This window comes from Micropterus salmoides, unplaced genomic scaffold (assembly GCF_014851395.1).
Source record: "Micropterus salmoides isolate LMB-PRFRI ecotype aquatic unplaced genomic scaffold, ASM1485139v1 Ms_hic_scaffold_22, whole genome shotgun sequence".
NCBI lineage: Eukaryota > Metazoa > Chordata > Actinopteri > Centrarchiformes > Centrarchidae > Micropterus > Micropterus salmoides.
Genome location: NW_024041373.1, coordinates 14146614 through 14165817, shown reverse-complemented (window position 1 = coordinate 14165817; position 19204 = coordinate 14146614). Strand labels below are relative to the sequence as shown.

Genomic DNA, 19204 nt, shown 5'->3' with positions numbered 1-19204 from the left:
TTAGCTCCTTTCTCAAGGCTGGGATGCTTTTCTGGTATTGCATGGATTTACTGATCTGTTTTTCCTCCCTGTGCCTTCTATGTCTTAATCCTTGTTGTACGTGTACAATTGTAAAGTTCTGGTAGTAGGATGGAGAGAGCTTTTTTGGTTTTAGGGAAGTATACATACTTTTTTGGATGCAGCTCTGGTATCAGTTAAAGTTTAATAAGGTGCTAACAGGGTGCATGTGATAGCTATCTAGTACTTCTCAACTTTTTTCTCAACCCGACAGAAGTGTGACATTTCTTTCTCGATTCAAGGCTGGCCTTGTCAGATGCACAACAACGTCACATTAAATGGTTTAGCAGGAACTCTTGTGTAGCACAAAACCTTACATGAAATAGAAACACAATGCAAATTGTCTCTCTTGAAGTAGAAATTAGGATACATTTGAGAACTGAGAATGATTATCCACCCAAACTCTTTTCAGATGCTCATGTTACTTTCTATTTGAACACTGGTACACTAATGTATTTAGATTTTACTGATTTATGTGACAGTAGATGGTGAAGAGAGGCAGCTACAGTGTGTAGACAGTCCTGCTGTCTTGTTATATTTGGCTTGTTCATGAGCCTTAGTCTTTGGGGTCGTTGTTCAGCACATGTTGAGACTTTTCTTGTTTTCAGAGGGTGCTCGCGCTGCGGTGGTGCAGTTCTTCCAGAGGCGGGATACAAAGGAGACAAACTGTGAGGCGAGAGACAATCAGGGATGGCTGCTGTTAAAGTCTCTGCTGCTGCTGACAGCTGACAGCTCAGTGAGTGATAAATTATTTTTTTTGTTCCTTCAGTTGATAAATGTTGACAACTTGTAGAATTGACAACCTTTTTTCATTTGATGGGAATCAGTCATTCAAAATTACTCTTATTTATGTAAAGTCCTTGACTGGCATTGGACGCTGGACAACATTACGCCATATTCATCATTTTGATAATTACCACACATATCTTCACAATGCAACTTTCCCAAACTAGTACAACATGGGTTATTTTTAGTTTTGAAAATAAAGGCCAGGAATTAAACTTAAGTTTTTTTTAATCTGCGTGTGTGTGTGTGTGTGTGTGTGTGTGTGTGTGTTTGTTTGTAGGATATATTGTCCTGTATAAACCCAGGGCTCTCTGCTGCTTTGGTGAAATGTCTGTACCTGCTAGTCTGCCTTCCAGCTACAAAGGAGAACATGGCCATAGAAGAGACCTTTCAGGAGCCACTAACGCAGGTCAAATGAGGCAATAGACTAATTTTATGTTTTGTTTACTCTTACATTTTTCTTCTACTTGCCTATCCTCTGTGCTGCATCTATTCTTTTAATTGGATTTTGGTTTCACTCTTAACTTCTTCCCCTGCTCTTTTCCAGGTTATTATTCAGCTCTGTAGGCAGCCAGTCAATGTGGAGAGACTGGTGGAAACTCAGGAACTGCAGTGTCTTATCATTGGCCTCACATCACTCTGGGACCAGACCAGCGCCACCTGGAGGCATCAGGCCTCTTGTGTCCTCAAGGCAGTCTCGGCTGTAGCAACAAGCAACACTGTCCCAAGCTTGCTAGGTGAGGTACCCCAAAACTATTGGGATAAGTATAATTTCTATTTATCTTTAAAGTCATTTAATTGTTCTGCTTCCTAGTCATAATAGACTCCATCAATTCCACTGAACACGTAAGGAAAAGTATTAAATAAATCAGAAAACAGTCTGCACAGTAAGTGAATAATTAGGTTTTATCAGGGAACATTATTTGTGTAGACAGATATTTTTGTTCCAATAATGAGTTGATTATACAGAGACATATGACCAGTTAGACTCACAGCAAGTATGTTTCACATGATGCCTCAGTCACACAGATAATTCACTTAAATGTTCTGGTACACACAAGTTAACTTTGATTTGTTTGGGACATCAAGATGTTTTCACCATTTTCCACCATGATATTTTGTTCCCATGACTTTATAGCTATATAATAATCATCCTTAAGCAGTTTGTTAAACTTGGGTAAAGACAGACTAAGAGTGAATGATTATATTCTACCATAATACAGTATCGCTGAGCAGTCAGTCAAGTGTGTTTGAAACGTCGAGTGTGCAGATGCTATTGTTCTGATGTATTTCATATCTTTTACAACTTCACTAACCAATAACACTGTCTTTTCCTGATTAGACAAGAACTGTGTGCGTATCTGCATCCAGAACCTGTTGCATATCAATGCTGATGTCTCAGGGCCGCTTCTAGCTGAGGTGGCGGTGGCTGTGTTCAGCTTTATTAGAGACACCTATGCCCTCAATCCAGCCCTCTTCATGGAGTTTGACAGCAACAGTGGCTACAAGGCGCTTGAGAACATACTGAAACGGTGAGATAAACAGAAAAACAATGAAGTGACTGTAATTATTCAGAATTAGGAGACTCATTTAAAGAGTGTTCTGTACCATTTTATGTGGCTGTACAGTCGGTGTTATAATGTAAATGTAGTCGATTTGAAGCAAGAAATTCCTCTCTATGCTGAATTGACTGCTCACAGAGCTGCAACGTCAGTGTCTACATGTACCAGGATGTATTGCGCACGAGCTTATGATGCCCATGCCCACCCAGCGGGCTTCTGTATAACAACAAAGCTAACACTAGCTGAGCGAGCGCTCCAGAATAAAGTTCCAGCCACCAGTTGTTTTTTGCTCTCAGCAGCTCAGGGTTTTCTAATGCAGCCACAGCCTCTGCCTCTCTTGGTGGCTGTTCTGATGGAAAAGTAACTAGTCACAATACATGTGAAGAGAACAAGTACATTTTGTTTTTGAACTGCAACTAGCACACCCCCTGGTTACCCAGAGGCAGAGACTAGAAATCAAAGCTGACATCGCCTGTAGTTCCTCCATGCCACCAACAATGTCACTGTCAAGTCAAGTGACAGTGCTGGTTGCAGGAAGAATTACTGGGTGAACTCAGCTTTCAATATAGCACACACAGAGGAATTTATTGCTTCAATTGGCTGCATTTATCATCAACACTGATTGAACATCCGCATTAAAGGTGCAGAATTGTCCATGGAAGGCTTTCTTACAAATGAAGTGGAATTTCATGGTGAAAATATCCAGGGCCAACCAAACAAAGGGTGCCGTTGTTCATATAAATGTAATTTTTTCTGCTCTCAGTCAGTACAGGGAAATCTTTATTTCTCTCTACATTTCATTTCACTTAACCTTTTTTTCCCTCTTATCATTATATCATCATAAGCTGTGAGGAAGGTGTCTCTGTGGATCAGTTCCAGCCTGTGGAGGAGTTGCTGGCTCTCATTGCGTCTTTCACCCTTCTTGGAAAAACTGAGCTTAAGGTGGCCCTTTGTGTCATCAACCCCCAACCTCAAGGCTTTAAGTTTGACCCACCGCTCACCAAAGGTAGCTCAAGTCTTCCCCTTAAGTTCTGCATTGTTATTCTCTCCCCCCTCCCTAATAACAGTTAATTGCACCATGAGGATAAACTGTGAACCATCCCTTTCAAATTCACACTGTAAACTATCTAATTATATTCACATGCATGACTGAGCAAAATTAGGCTTAGGGAGGGGAATGCGCCCCCCCCACCCAAACGACCATAGAGTTCATCCCTGCTTTGCACTTTTGCCCTCATATAACTCAACCAAATTGCACCACTCCCTTTCCCTGATTTCCCACACACCCTGACTCCCCATTCCCCCACTGCTACCTGCAGCAGTGCACAACACCCCTCAGGTTAACAGGAAGCTGAGGTGATTATGTCTGGGATGATGAAGTGGAGGCTTCCCCTCTAACTCTGTTAGGATGCCCCACATCCATTCACCACTGGCCTACAGCAACCAGCCATCTATCATACACCTCCATCCAACACTCATAAATAGTGTCCATAATAAACATCCGAACATACACACAGACACACACACTCGGCACCCATCCATCACATCAAGGAGTAGATCTCTTTCCAACAGTGGGACCAGGGACTTTTTTGTGCTGATCATATTTGGTCCTGTTGCAATTTTTTACTAAGTGTGAAAATGAATCCTATTACTAACCAGGTATATGTTCATTCACAACAAACACAAGTGTGTTTTGTCTCCCAAATCTAAGACCTCCTCTAAATATTTTGACAGTGCAGCAAACAAACTCTATCAAGGCAAATTATGCTACTATTCTCTTGCCCTCATGCATGTTATGTTGTTTATTTTCAATCTATCTATGTATGTTTAATTTGATTGTCTGATGGAATTCAGCATGTGCTCTGTGTTAAAGGTTGTTTGTAATTTATTGGTTTTCCTTTTTCAAAGAAATTGTCTGACCTTGCCAGAACAAAATCTGATAAATTGAGCTTTAAATTCAAAACATCATTTTGGCTAAATTGACCTCAGGTAGATATTGCCTGCATCACTGTATGTCAGACTAGTACAAGAATACATTCTCTCCCAATTAAGTATGGTTTAAATGACTGATATCTCCATTGACATGTTAAGTGTACCGACACTTTAAACAATTCAGCTCCTAATGATCCTTTGTCTCCAGGTGCAGCAGTAAAGAACCTGCCCGCCTTCCATCTGCTGCAGGCCGCCTTGCTGCGTTCTCAGGATTCTCTGCTATGCTGCCAGCTTCTTCGAACTCTGCAGACAATATGGGAGAGCGACCAAGCCAATTTTTTCCTCTTGGAGTGGACTGTCCAGTCGATGGCTCAGCTGGCTGCCTGTGTGTGGCGTAAACCAGCACCTGTCCAAAAACTATTCTTTTCACTACTGGAGATGGTATGGCCTCTCATGTTGTCAGCAAAGTCCCTGTGTATATTTTTTATTTTATACAATATCTATATGAGGTATGATTTAAATTCTGGGTTTTCTACAGGTGGTATTTAAGTTTAACTACATCCCCCATGAGACATTGCGGGCACTGCTGGGTGTAATGAAGCAGAGCTGGGCTGGGACTCTGGCTGGAGGAGTGGCGGGGATAGAGTTTGGAGTGGTGGCTCTCAAGTGTTTTCACAGGTGAGCACTGCTAGCTGGTAACATATTACTCAGAATTGTTCAGGATACTGCAGCTTAAAATATTTTAGCCTAAATTTATCCTCTGATGCTAGTCAGAATTTGTTGTTCTCCACTCAGTTGACAAGCGCACAGATGAAGCTGGTTTAAATAAGAAATAGCCAAAAACATAACCTTCTCCAAATGGTAGTGCAACAGCTTGGTTAGTCTGATCATTAAGACAGATGTACGCAGGACACGATAAAGTTTCCAATTTTAGATATAAATACAGTGTATTTCTTTTTATATTAATGACCAACACCACAGAAAACTTCTGGAAAACAAGGGTTTTGTTTTAACCCATTGTTTGCTTGATGTTGTCTGAATAATCTATCTCCTCTGCTCTGTAGGATGACAGTGCATAGTGGTATGCTAGCTGAGGTGCTGACTGACTGGGGTCTGTTGGAGATGCTGCTTGGCGAATTACGTAGGAGAGCGAAGATCCTCAGGAAAGCAGGAGTTGTGTCTTCCCCACAAATAAGTAAGAACCAACATATTTGTTTCCTCAAAATTTTCTTTAATCATGATTGAACAACTACTAAGAGCACACAGTCATTGTGTTAAACCTGGGATTGAGCAACACACCCAGTCATGATTCAGTACTTGTACTTTTAAAGTGAGTCCTTTTGAAATAAAATTTACTTTTTGTTCTTGGGTCCACAAGTGTGGCTCAGCAGCCAATTTTCACATGTGAAACTTCTCACCTTGATTATTTATTATGAAATTTGCATCTTGTGCTCTTTAGATCCACAGCAGCTGCCATGTGTGGAGGACAGTGAGAGACTGCTCACTACCTGTATGCTTCAAGTTGTGTCAAGCCTTACTTTGCGTTCAATCAAAAACACAGGTATGCAAATTCACTTCTTTAATGAAATTCCTTTCTCTTTCATCATCTGCCATAATTGTGTGTGTGTTTGTTTATGTTATGGCTAGAAACTGTTGTTGCATACTTGAATTGTGCATGTGTATTCTAGTTTCAGTGCGAGACCTTGGTATGGTCCCCTACATAAAGATCTTCTTGGATGACGATCAGTATCGAGGTCCCACTCTGAGCATTTTAGAGCAGCTCGCTGAGATTAACCCTGAGGAGTTCATGAGTACAGCCATAGGAGCCCTCTGTTCCTCTACACAACAGGAACTTGGATTGAAGTGGGACCTTTTGCAGGTACTTTCATTTTACATGCACAATTCAGAAACACGCAGATATGCCGTGACTTCAGCTGAACTGTAAATGTAGTCTCCACTCTACATCAAAGCATAATAAATTGTAATGCACTTAAAAGATTATAAGTAAATTCACTAGTGAATTTATTTTCTTAGCATGTGGGACCTTAATGACATTATAGACAAATGCAGATTGATTTGCTAAAACAGGTTTAGGTGTTAACTCTAGGCTGATTTGGTTAGGCCAGCAGCCTTATGCTGTGGCACGCGGAAGATTACTACCTCTATCAGATCAGTGAATGGGACAGATATCTGATTAAGCCTAACTAAGTTACACACCTACTGTATGTGTCCGTTTTTATAGATGGCATCGAGAAGAGCACTTATTTGCAGATATTGTGTGTATTCAGTGTGTGTGAGTGTGTATGCTTGTTTGTGCATGCATGTCAGAGCGTGTGTGTGTGTGTGTGTGTGTGTGTGTGTGTGTGTGTGTGTGTGTTCTTTGTGCTAACATGGTTAAAGCAGGTGGCAATCAGATTGGGTACGACCTGGGTTGGCAAGTGTTAAGAGCCATTGTGATTACTCCAGTTTCAGTTAATCACATTTCCCTCTGCGTTCTGCCTCACACATTACCTACCTGATGGATTAGGTCTCTAAATTGAATAAAGTTAATGCGATTTTATTCACCTCCAAAAACTAGTTACCAGAAATGATTTATGGTATATCTATATCTTTCATCTATTTTTCATGACATTGTTTTAATTGACTAGGGAGATGCTTTTAAAAGCTGAGACTCTGAGCAAAGCTTAGTGTCTATCAAAATTATAGTAAACAGAATCTGCTTGGTCACATGTATGATTAAGCTCGGTGATTCCACATGCTCACTGGTCCATATGGTCTGTCTGACCCTCTCTTCTGTATTTTCAGTCTGTGCTGAAGGTGCTGGAGAGCCCAAACAGCTGGGACGCCTTCAGGAGAGCAGGAGGCTTTACCGGACTGCTGTCTCTGGTGATCGACATGGAAGGAGCTCTGTCTGACCCTCCCGAGGGAGATGTGTGGAAGTCCCTTGGGCATCAACCGCTGCTGGACCTCCTCCTCCTCACACTCCACATTCTGGCCTTGGCTGTGCATCTTCACCCAGTAAACGCGCACCATTGTGAGACTAGTGGCTTTTATGAAAGGCTGGCAGAGGCTCTACTCCAGCTGGGCTGCTTCCACACTGAAGGTCCTGAGGACAAAGAGAAGTTTGATGGAGAGGAGGGCTGCTGTTCCACTTCAGAAGACAACCAGTCTCCTGTTAAGAGGTTCCACCAGTTTGTTGAGTTAGCACGGGCCACTGAAGCTCCCGCTCCCTCCACAACACCGCAGCCCAATCTGCCTGTCAGTCTTCGGACTAGTTTAAGGCTGCTCTCCTATCTTGACCAGTTCGCCACAGGGACCTACTCTCCTCTGGAGTTTAAGTTGGGATTAGAGCCTGAGGATGGCTGTGACAGGGACAAAGAGAAACTAAATGAACCAGCAGGGCATGAAGGACTGTATTCAGCGTCCCCTCCTGTCCACTTGGGATCAGACCTGCAGTCCGTGGAGGACACACAGGGAAGATCCAGAAACACAGCACTCAGTATTTCTACAGTCTGCACAGAGTCTCAGTACAGGTGCATACAGTATTTCTATTGAGATGAATTCCTTTACATTCATATGGGCCTGTGTATGCATTATACATGTGAAGTATCAATTCATATTTTTTTGTTTTTTGCTTGGCCTTCAGCAGGTTCACCTGCGATCATATTATTCTTCATCCAGGAGCAGTCAGAGTTATTGTGACTCTTCTTCCTTCACTGTTTACTCCTGAGGACCCACAGGTACCTTTCTAGACTGAACATGTTGCAGTCCCTAATTGTTGAATGCTACTTATTACATCTTAGGGCCCCAATATGAAAGAGATTTCTTTCCCTCTTCCCTAGATCTCTATGGAGGTCCAGTTCTCACTGGCGCACCACATCCGGGCCATGGTCAAATCAGAGCGAAACCGCCAGATAATGTGTGTGGGGGGGCTGGTCTCGACACTCCTGACCCACTGTCAGAGCATGTTGATGGCTCCAAACCACCCGTTACATCTACCTGTTACACGTATCTTGGAGACGCTTTCCTCCCAGGCCATCACACATTCAGACTTAAGGTCAAACATCCGACTGTTCAGACAGATGCATTTAATTATTGTACTGAAGATGAAGAGGCTTTTTGTTTGCTTTTTACTTTACTTATTTTCAGTATTTGTGGTACAGTATTCTATGTCTGACATATGTTTGTAACTTTCTCATCCTCAGAAAGTTCCTGTGTTTAGGGGACCCTCTCATGTGCTTGGCAGACAAAACAGCCATGCAATTGCAACAAGAAGGTCACCCACTACTCAAAGCTCCTGTGTCAAATGGTACATTGTTTTGATATAATATCTTAATATTTCTGCTTTTTACTGATGCATGTTAGATTCAGTCCTCTTGAGGTTTAATTTGTTTTTTAAAAACACAGACATGAAGCATTGGATTTTGATTGTGTTGTCTAAACCAGGTCACAGTTCAGAGGCAGATGGCTCATCTGGATCTTCAGTAAAGACACTGAGGCGGACCTTCAGCTTGTTACAGTCTACATCTCGCAGTGAGTCCTCTGCTGGTTCTGCAATCCCTGTCCACCAGATCATTAGTCTGGTATCTATGACATCACCGCGCACCTTCAGGCCACACCGAGTCTCCGCCTCACCTGCATTTGTAGAATTTGACATGAGTGAGAGTGGATATGGGTGAGTCCCTGTTTTACTGGTTTCCTTTTGTAGTCTTGAAGTATCAAAAAGACTACACTAGAGGACTAGATGGAATTTATTTTTGTAACACCAAGTGATGGGAAAAGAAAAAAGTAGTGTGCATTCCATATTTAATTATTATAGTATTAAGTATAATAAAACTCAGAATTTAAAATAAGATGTGCATTACAACATATACATTAGTATCTCTCCTGGATAAAGGATAATGCAGTTGCTTTATATAAAATAATCATATAACGAATGTGTGGCAGATATCTTCTCTGAGGTCTGGCTCGTGAGGAAATCACCTTGTAATGTTAAATAAACATCAATCATTCTCCAATTTCTTCGCATTTGACGGTATGCTTTGCAGTTGCCTTTTCCTGCCTTCACTGGCCACAGTAAAAGGAGCGACGGCTGATTCGATCCCAACAGGTGGAATTGGAGGCGGTAAGTGACGAGTCTACATGTTAAATACTCGCACGTTTGGGATTCAATCTGAAGAAAATGTCTGATCATCTTCCTCTCATGTTTTAGACTGCCGGGGTTTCCCTCCTGTAGCTGGTCTCTCATTTACCTGCTGGTTCCAGATCAACAGGTTCAGTTCAGCCTGTGATTCCCACCCAATCCGTCTACTGTCAGTGGTTCGGCACATGTCCCGGACTGAACAGCAGTACATCTGTCTGTCTATCTCCTTCTCAGCCTATGACGGCTGTCTAGTTGTCTCAACAGAGGAGGAAGCATTAACATACCTGGGTAGGAGTGATAAAAGTTTGGTCAATATTTGCCCTTGGTGAACTTTTACACAACATTTAGTGATTTGCCATGGAATTAACAGAATTTTTCAGCTTTCTAGCTTTAAAAACGGTCAGCTTTTCCTTTTTAGTTGTGTTTAAAGTGGGACTGCACAATAGTTACATTGTACGTTTAAATTTCTCTGTCTTTTAACAGACATGATGGAGCCAGAAGTATGCACTCCCACTTCTTTGCCTACATCGCTGAGGTTCCTCTGCTCCAGCATGCTGGTCCCAGGTCAGTGGCACCATCTGACTGTGGTTATGGCCAAAGACGTGAAGAAGAGCTGTCTGGCCTCAGCCTATTTCAACGGAAAGGCAGTGGGGACAGGAAAGGTAAATGATTGAACTCATATTAGGTCTAATGTGGCATTTATCTATTTGTGTATCATAGCCTCTGCATTTTCTGACAGATGAAGTACATTCAGCCATTCCCTGGTCAGTGTGTCTCCATGGACCCCACAGCTGTGATTGATGTGTACGGACTGATTGGAACACCAGCTCTCTGGAAGGAGCATGCTGCCCTAGTGTGGCGAGTGGGTCCTTCTTACCTTTTTGAAGAGGCTTTGAGCCCTGAGGCAGTGGCTGTTTTATACACACAAGGCACTGCCTACTTGGGAAACTTCCTGGCTCTGTGCAACACAGGTGACTCACAATTTTCAGATTCTTTTCAGTATGTGTTTGGTTTACTTCCTGTAAGTCATCCTGTATAATAGCATGGTTTATCAATAACACATGATCCTAGAATAAGATAAGGTTGGATCTAGATTTGAAATCTAGGAATGTACTTTTGTTGTCTTTTTTGCATTCTGTCTTCCCACCATGCCATGGTATGCAGTAAATTATGTTGCCTCTGTGCTCTTTGCATGCATTTGTAATTTTCTCTGCATGTTCTACAACTACTGAATACTTCATATTCTTACAACGTATGTGTGATGTGAGGACAAATATGTTTACATAGAAATATTTTATAATTAATACCTTTTTTAATACATTACTTGTAATTGCATTATGCACAGCTTGTTTATAGATAGATAGTTGATTCTTTTGTAGGGCAGCTCTACTTAACCTACCTGTGTTGCACGTCTCTATGTCCAGGCCATGAGCCAGATGCTGAGTCTCTCCCCCTCAGGCTGGTTCCTGAGGATAGGATTTCATTTGGCATCAACCCAGCAATTTCTACATTAACAACTGTTGTGCAGATCAGAGAAGATTACAATGAGGTGGACTGCAGACTGATTGCTAAAGAGGTAAGGTGAGTCTAGGTTGAAATTATGTCTTTGTTCTTTTGAGACAGAGTCGCAATCATTGCGTGTAATTACAGATGGGGATAACATCTCGGGATCACTCCACCCCTGTGCTCCTAGCTCGAAACATCAGCCAGCACCTTAGTGGTACAGCTCGTACCATAGGAGCTGCCCTGGTTGGACATTTTGGTAAATAAATGTTATTTTCAGAAATGTTTTGTGCTTTAGCTGGTTTTACAGGCACATTTCATTAAGTCATGACCTCTTCATTCTAGGAGTGCGTGCATTCACCCCTAGCAGTGCATCCAATGGTTTCCTGTACATTGGTGGGCCTGCAGTTGTTCTTAGTCTAGTTGCAATGGCACCCGATGATAGCTCCCTGTACGCAGCTGTTAAAGTTCTTCTTTTTGTGCTGGAGACCAACTCTGCCATGCAGCAGGAAATGAACCGCATCAATGGATACAAGGTCTGTCAGATCTTGCAAAATCATTAGAACATCTACACATTAATTATAAACAGACTTCAACATATGCTACCTTGCTGTTGTGATCTGTTTTTATATATAATTTGCTCTTCTTGTAGCTGCTAGCTTTCCTGCTGAAGATGAAGAGCAGTCTGGTCAGCTACAGAACCTTTCAGCTGGTTCTGTATCTCTCAACTTCAGTGGAGCTGAGGTCTTGGTCCAGTAACCTACAGAACACACCTGCTTTTCAGGCCCTGCTGTGTGACCTGGAGGTAAGCATCCATATTTTAGCATAAATTGCATCTTGAAGCTAATAATGAAAGTTGTTGCTCTCTCATTATACCATGTTTTCAGGTGTGGCAGAATACATCAGATAATTTGGACCTTTCAGTTCTGAACCACTTTGCAGAGATCCTGAAATCCTCAAGGTAACTTCCACAGATATCGGTGTGTGACTAGACCACACAGAATGTCTTGTAGCTTTAATCAAATTAAATACTAACTCTTATGGCCAGCTCATTACATAACACAATAAAAACAGGGTCTTGTTCAGGATTGACAACACTTTATCGGCTCGATCATCTACAGCAGCCTGTCATCAATATCATGGAAATGTACAACTGAAATAGTCAAGGGAATGTTCAACCGAATCAGTCACAGAGGCTGAAGAGAAGAGCATGACTGAATGTGTGCATGGATTGCTGAATTAAGATTTTCTGTCTGTGGGAACAGATTGTGATTGATATTAATGCTCTCTTTGTATTCTCATCAGTGACAGCAGGAATGCAGTGGCCATGCTCAAGATGGGCCTTCTACCAAAGCTGCTATTTAAGCTTTCTGATCCTGCTGTGACCTTTCAGAAAGTTAAGCTCATTTCTTGTGTCATCACATCCCTCCTTCAAGCTCACTTCACTGCTCTGGACATACGCAGGTACAGTTTGGGAATATACTAGCGACAGCACAGTTTTCAAATAAAGATGTCAGATGAAGTTTTTATGAATAGCTCTGTATATAAAATACGTCCTTTTTATCTGGTCAGACTTGGGCTCTTCCTGGTCTACACACTCCCTCCTCTTAATAACATGAATGAAGGCAACAAAATATCTGACAGTGATTTTTCACAGGATACGTCAGGTATACCATACAACACACAACCACATCTTAAACAAGGTTTCATGTCTCAGTGATCAAATTGTTACCGGTGCTGATGCAGAGTTTTTTTTATCTGTGCCATAGCTCAGAGTTCTGAACCAGCCAGCCTCATCTGGATCTGCAACCAGATGTTACTCTCTCTTTGTGAGATCCTCAACTCAGACAGGCTTCTAATCAAAGAGTGAGTAGCATCTGTTACCACTTAGCTTAACCAAAACTGGAACGGAAACACATTTTCCCAGCATTTCATGTGCCTTTATGTCTTAATGGCTGAAACATTGATCTAATTATTCTGTCATGTTCTTATTCCCCACTAGTTGGCAGAAGGCCTTATTTGATGCCCTGGGTAGCGATTGGTTCCTGCTCTTCCTTCAGCCCCACCTTCATCCTTCCACCTTGAAACTGGGTCTTGTCCTGCTCACACACTTTCTATCGAGTCCCAGCCAGCAGAGCATCTTTAGAGAGGGGGTACTCCCAGCAACACTCATTGAGGGCATGGAGGAACCATTTGCTGTCATGGGTACCTCTTTCACTTGTGACAATATGAAGATTTAGATATTTTGGTACACAATTGTAATGATGTGTAAAGTGACGTTACATTGTATTTAAATACTGACAAAATAAGATATTTTTACAAATATTTGGGGATTTTGTGTGACTTCTCGACATTTCAATTCAGTGTAAGGAATAACAGTTTTACATACATAAACCTCATAACTTACATATTTAAAAAAAGATACAGGAATTAAAGTTAGTAATGTGACAAGTATTTTAGGCATATTTAACATCTTAAAGTCACTCTCCATTTGAGATTTAAGTCTGCTAGAAGTCTTTCTTCCATCCAAAATCAACTTCTTTTATTGATTGCTTGCTTTGCCACCAGACAACCTTCGAGCCCATTCCTGGTCTTATGAGTGCTCAAGCGCCACGTGTCCGGGCTTTGATGTTCTACAGGGGCTGCTGATCAGACACTCTCACCTGCCTCAGGTGTATGAAGCCTTGGCTGCTCTGCTGCTGGGGAAGAAGGCCAGTCACACTGCAGATGGAGAGGCGAGTAATTGTTCATATTGCAAATCATCTTCTTCATCAGTTCTATCATAATGCTCTTATTATGTGTCATCTACAGGTGCACTTGGATGATGTCCTACAGTCATTCATTGACAGCCTGTCAGACACTCCTGATCAGCAGCTCTGTGTTGAAGCTGCGACAATACTGCTGGAATTGGTCAAAGTTAACATTCAAGTAAGAATATAGTAATCTTATATCTTCTCAGTACTTTTTTTTTTACCATAAACTAACAAGTTATGATGCATATCTCTATCTATCTATCTATAATTTTTTTTTTTTTTAACAGCCTGTTCCTCCAACAAAGCACATGTCAGGCACTGATGCATCATGGGAGTTGCAGCTCCCAGCAAGTGTAATGCAGTTCCTTTGTCTACTCCATAACTTCCGGCCCAGGGACCCACTGTGGGCATTACCAGAGTTTCTTCATGCACTCGCTGGAGTTGTGTACCCTCTGGAGGTTTGTGTGTTACTCAGGGATTGTGAAACCTTAACAGTTCTCATCTCGTCTTATTCACTTGTTTGTTCACTTCTTTCAGAGTGTGGTTGAGCCTTGCGTAATGAGTGAAGGCGATTACACATTCAAGAGTCATCCAAGCAGGAAGCAAGTGTGCGACTTCATCCGAATTGTGCTAATGGACAGTCTTCTTAATGTGTCTGCCAACACTAACACACATCCTCTTGTTCTGCTGCTGGAGGTGAACACACGTTAATACAACTTATTATTTACTGTATTTTGTTTAGCTCACACAGATACACATTATTGTCAAAATGCATTCTCACTGAAAAAAGGCTCTTCAGTATACTAAAATACTGCAAAACTCTAATTTCTCCAGAAGGTGCCACTCTTTGCTCAGTTACTAAATAAGCTCTGCCTCAAGGTACTGTTGATAAAATCATTTGCCACTAGGAGGAAGAGAACACTTATAGGCCAAAAACTACAGATTTATGTAGAGGTGTTTTCAGCTGGATGAGCTAAACCTGCATGCACACAAACCTATACTTGTGACAGCATTAGACAAGGTGTTTCCATCTCTATCAAGCAAAATAGATGGACTTTGTGATATGTGATGGCTCTTATTTCTATTTGTTGTTTATCAGTTTCAATCATGTTTTTTAACTAATAAACTGCTTAAATGTCACAGTTTTGCCCTGATGGTGCATCGCTGGGACAGAGGCAGAGTTTCCAGACAGAGCTGCTGGAATTGATTATGGACATCATCCACATGCTCAGCAATGAGGAAGAAAACAACACTCATCTCAACTCACAAGGTAGAATTACAATGCATGCTTTCCTCTTAGCTCAAACCGGCCCAACCATGTCCATGTAAAATAAAAAAACTAATCTGAATGTCCTTTCTTTTATTTTATCTCTTAGACTCAAAGTGTGAGAGTCCTGATGGACAGATGGGCACGTTCATGGAGAATGTTGTGCTCTTCAGTAAGACTCTGCTGCAGAAACTTTACAGTGGAACATTTTTGGTAGACTCTGAGAATTTACTCAACTTCCTCGCAGACCAGATTGTGGTGGTGAGACAAACACAGAGAGACACTTACACACAGTAGTATACTTGCACCTGTGCAGTGCAGGACTTTTACATGTGAATGAAAGTCCGTTATATTTATGCCCTCACTAAACGAGTTCACACAGTGCTATTTAAGCCTATCAACACCAGGTAAATCTCAGTATTCTCAGTATATCAAAGTTTTTAAATGATATTCTCATGCAGGTTATCCAGAAGTGATGTGTTTTATGCCAGCCAGCAATGATTTGTTTGCCAGAGATGAAGGGGGGAGCAACTTTAGTAACAGCTGCAACTCAGGATGGCAGAGCCAGAGGGCAGAGCCTATATGTCATAAGCAGGTGTTGACAGTATTGTGTAATTAATTGTAAGGTTTAATATGGAAACAAAGTTTTGACATTTGACTGACATATAAGTTCCATAAAGCTGCAAATTTCTGCTAATCTGTTCAATTTCAACTGTCAGTGTGTGGAGACAGTTCGTATTAACCAATGAGAGCTCTGGATTGTGAAAATCAAAAATCTGCCCATAGGTAACACACATCTCATTTTAGTTTTATACTAAATGATAACAGACACTCTGCTGTATACTTCTAGGCTCTGGAAAAAGGCCAAACTCAGAAAGAGAAGACGCTGTCAGCCCTCTACTCGTGCAGCAATAAAGTCCTGCTGTATTTCTTGTCTCAACCACGATGTTCCCAAAAAGAAAAAGAAGAGGTCATCAGGGCGTTACAGACCTTCATGGAACGCTGGGATGTGCTCATGGCAACTTACAATGCAAATGTGAACTTCGTTACATGCCTTCTTCGTTGTCTGTTACTAATAAGATCTGGCAGGTAATAATGAAAGCAAAACTCAAAAGCAGACATCCACAAATGTTTAGCCCCTCTGCAGGCCCTCTGGAACTCACTGGTAATTCACACAATCACACTTTATTTTCTTTTTTTTTTTTGCAGCTACCCTGAAGGCTTTGGATGTGTGGCAAAAAAACTGCACATCAGCAAAGCTTCATCCCACCTGTTTGCTACCAAAACCAGACACTCTGCATGCCTCAGCAGTGGAGCAGACGTTACCACAGGTATGAGGGCCAGTATGTCAGTTATTTTTTTACCTTCATCCCTTTAGCCTGACATTTTTGTAGAATTTCTAAATCTGTGGAGGTTTACTGGCTCACTAGAGAGTTCAGAACGTGTGTGTGTGTGTGTGTGTGTGTGTGTGTGTGTGTGTTTCAGATGAAGGTGAACTAGTGTCCTTAGCGGAGGCCTGCTGGTCAAAGGTCCTGACGGAGAGGCAACACACGCTTGAAGAAACCTATAAGATAGAGATCTCAGCGAGCCACACGGCAGAGACAGGCCCTGTCAGCATGACTGACATCAGCCCTCTGTGGGAGGAAACAGCCCACAAAGCCTGGCTGTTACACACAGGTTAGCTCTCACTATACTAATACCTAAGAAGATGCCTGAATTTTAACTTCATCTTCTTGAGATTGGTTTGTCTTTAAAATGTCTTCTCAGAGTCTCATAAGGAGAAGGTGGCCAGCAGCTCTCTGAAAAAGTTTGATATGATCAGCAGCGCTGTTCGCTCAGCTTTGGCCAGACTAGGCAAAGAGTCTGTAACATTAGAGGTAAATACACACTCACATTCCCTCAATATTTGGTTCTTCTGCACAGGACAGGACAGAGAGATGTGTATGCTTTTGACTGTTGTCCTGTTTCAGGAGTTTGGGGTCGTTACCTTTTCCCAGCGCTGTGCCCAAACACTCATCCCAAAGTCACTGCTGTGTTTGTGCCGTGGGCTGTCCAGCCCTGTGGGGGTGTTTGATTATTTCTTTAAATGGATTTGGATTATCACAGCTGATTGCCCCTGAGTGGGCATAGTAATTGATATCTGTTAGGCCTATCCATGGGAACACTCACTACAAAACACTGTTTGCTGCTGAAGGTTAAAGACACGTTTATTGTTGTTTTTCCCCCCAAAACACGTGGCCCACATCATTAGTTCCCCCACAACGCTTAAGACGTTGAGCCATCTGGAGCAGGGAGCGGGGACATATTACTCAGGCACACAGGCATGAAATTACCGCGTCTGTGTGTCTGTCTCACCCCCACAAAGTGTGTGTGTGTTCTTGTTTGTGCACATCTTATTCCGGGTTGGCAATTATAGTGGTACCAATCTGATGAAAACATTATTCATTTGATGTTATTCTTTATCATATCAGTCTTTGACAGACTATCGGAGAGGGTGATGAATTGTTTTTCCATCTGAGATGCAGAGACGAAGAGGGAGGGACATTTGCCTTCTCCCCGCTTTGCTCCTCGTAGATTGCAGCATGCAGTGAGTGTTAAAAAAATGATATTCAGGAGTGGTCAGCAAGTTGCTCATTTTTCCATTCATCCTCATGAAGAAACAAGTTAGTCATTAATTAATTTCTGGATCATCAATTTATGACCTTTTGGTTGGCAAGTCATGAGCTTGTGGGTCTCTTTTCAGTCATTGGATCCAAAGTAATGTATTTCTACAGAGCACTGAGCATAGTTTCCGAGTCTCAGATATCTACTTTTACTGAACAAAAAACAGAGTTTGAAAGCCTACTGTAGGTAATGAATGAGAATGCAGAGACTGAGACTGTGTCCTCAGTCAAGCTTCAGTGCAATTCTTCTAGAGATTTATTTCATCAGCGAATGCAGTTTCCATAATCATATCTGTGTCCTCATATTAGAAAGATAATTAACAGCACTAATGATCACGTTAAGTTCATTACACATTCACTGCCAGCCCAGAATGAAGTTGACATTATGTTGCCTTATCATCAAAGGTGGCGTATTGTTGGGAAGTCATTAAAATGGAAATGAGTGTGATGTTCTGATGTTAATTGCAGAGGGGAGAGATGAGTTATGTATTTAATGCAGAATTTAAAAAGCCAATGAGGTTCCTATCTGCTAAATAGGGTAATTAATGCTATATATTACTTATGTTTGTCCAAATGAAGGAATGAAATTAGGAGATGATGACGCTGACTTGCTGTTTATCTGTCACAACACGGCTCTAGTTCGCAAACTTCATTATTACTCTCTTTTTTGTCTGTAATATTTCTATAATCTCCCCTCAAATTACTCCTTTATTTCTTTCTCTGCACAACTTCTCATTTGGATAGGCAGTCAGTCATTTAGAGAAACAGTTTTCATTCTCCAGAGGGCTTGTCAAAGTTTGTCGTCAACTTTTACGCATGGGTTTATTCTGAAATCATGTTGAATGTTTTCATCTCTTGTATTACAGAAGTAGTTGCTTTTTTATTGAACTTTAAATCAATTATTGCATTCATGGGGTAATGCCACAAAACGCAAAATTAGCATCTGTAAATAAGACTCGAAATAAAGAGTTACTGCATGTTCATTCAGTCAATTAAATGGCTTTCCTGGGTCAGCTGTGAAGATGGACACATGTTGTTTCACTAGTCTCTCAGCGAGCACTGCTGTGATGATGGGCTTAATGAAGCTGTTAACAGTCAGTATATGATCCCAGTGTGTCTGCTGAACATGAGCATCCTGCAGTGTCAACACGGCTCTGTTTTGGGTTTTTCCATTTTTTCTTTTCTTTTTCTTTTTTAATAGACAAATATACACTCACTCACACACAATAAAGGCCCACACACTTTTACCTTGCCCTTGACTCTGGCATGGCTCAGTGATATTAATGTTTATGTTAATTAGATCACACCAACAAATGATTACATTTCCAGACAGGGTTATTGTAACACTGTAGCCACTAGCTTATTTTGCCCAGTGAATGCAATTTAGAACAGATGTAATTGTATGAATGCATTGTAATTGCATGAGGAAACAACAATACCATTATGAATATACAATCTTTGTGAACATGATGTGTGTGCGTGTGTGTTGTGTGTGCACAATATGAGCTAGGGGAAGAGCGATTGTGCCACCCGCTCTT

General features: G+C 41.5%; 1 protein-coding gene across 5 annotated transcripts in view; it reads left to right on the top strand.

Moving 5' to 3' along the window:
• Nucleotides 1–19204, top strand: part of wdfy4 (WDFY family member 4) — a 40436-nt gene that overhangs the window by 4042 nt on the left and 17190 nt on the right. For 4 of the 5 annotated variants that reach the window (XM_038737282.1, XM_038737280.1, XM_038737278.1 and 1 more), the window contains 38 exons: nucleotides 666–793; nucleotides 1124–1252; nucleotides 1391–1580; nucleotides 2186–2375; nucleotides 3251–3411; nucleotides 4546–4778; nucleotides 4876–5015; nucleotides 5402–5532; nucleotides 5797–5898; nucleotides 6026–6216; nucleotides 7143–7870; nucleotides 7984–8077; nucleotides 8180–8394; nucleotides 8543–8646; nucleotides 8784–9012; nucleotides 9386–9462; nucleotides 9550–9768; nucleotides 9964–10142; nucleotides 10220–10451; nucleotides 10905–11056; nucleotides 11131–11242; nucleotides 11329–11519; nucleotides 11636–11788; nucleotides 11871–11944; nucleotides 12289–12447; nucleotides 12556–12650; nucleotides 12753–12849; nucleotides 12986–13188; nucleotides 13552–13718; nucleotides 13795–13911; nucleotides 14024–14194; nucleotides 14274–14432; nucleotides 14880–15006; nucleotides 15113–15264; nucleotides 15854–16092; nucleotides 16213–16334; nucleotides 16489–16680; nucleotides 16771–16880. In XM_038737282.1, coding sequence (XP_038593210.1) covers nucleotides 666–793; nucleotides 1124–1252; nucleotides 1391–1580; nucleotides 2186–2375; nucleotides 3251–3411; nucleotides 4546–4778; nucleotides 4876–5015; nucleotides 5402–5532; nucleotides 5797–5898; nucleotides 6026–6216; nucleotides 7143–7870; nucleotides 7984–8077; nucleotides 8180–8394; nucleotides 8543–8646; nucleotides 8784–9012; nucleotides 9386–9462; nucleotides 9550–9768; nucleotides 9964–10142; nucleotides 10220–10451; nucleotides 10905–11056; nucleotides 11131–11242; nucleotides 11329–11519; nucleotides 11636–11788; nucleotides 11871–11944; nucleotides 12289–12447; nucleotides 12556–12650; nucleotides 12753–12849; nucleotides 12986–13188; nucleotides 13552–13718; nucleotides 13795–13911; nucleotides 14024–14194; nucleotides 14274–14432; nucleotides 14880–15006; nucleotides 15113–15264; nucleotides 15854–16092; nucleotides 16213–16334; nucleotides 16489–16680; nucleotides 16771–16880 — 6464 coding nt within the window. The remainder of the gene's footprint in view (nucleotides 1–665; nucleotides 794–1123; nucleotides 1253–1390; nucleotides 1581–2185; nucleotides 2376–3250; nucleotides 3412–4545; nucleotides 4779–4875; nucleotides 5016–5401; nucleotides 5533–5796; nucleotides 5899–6025; nucleotides 6217–7142; nucleotides 7871–7983; nucleotides 8078–8179; nucleotides 8395–8542; nucleotides 8647–8783; nucleotides 9013–9385; nucleotides 9463–9549; nucleotides 9769–9963; nucleotides 10143–10219; nucleotides 10452–10904; nucleotides 11057–11130; nucleotides 11243–11328; nucleotides 11520–11635; nucleotides 11789–11870; nucleotides 11945–12288; nucleotides 12448–12555; nucleotides 12651–12752; nucleotides 12850–12985; nucleotides 13189–13551; nucleotides 13719–13794; nucleotides 13912–14023; nucleotides 14195–14273; nucleotides 14433–14879; nucleotides 15007–15112; nucleotides 15265–15853; nucleotides 16093–16212; nucleotides 16335–16488; nucleotides 16681–16770; nucleotides 16881–19204) is intronic. The other variant, XM_038737281.1, reaches the window with a different exon arrangement.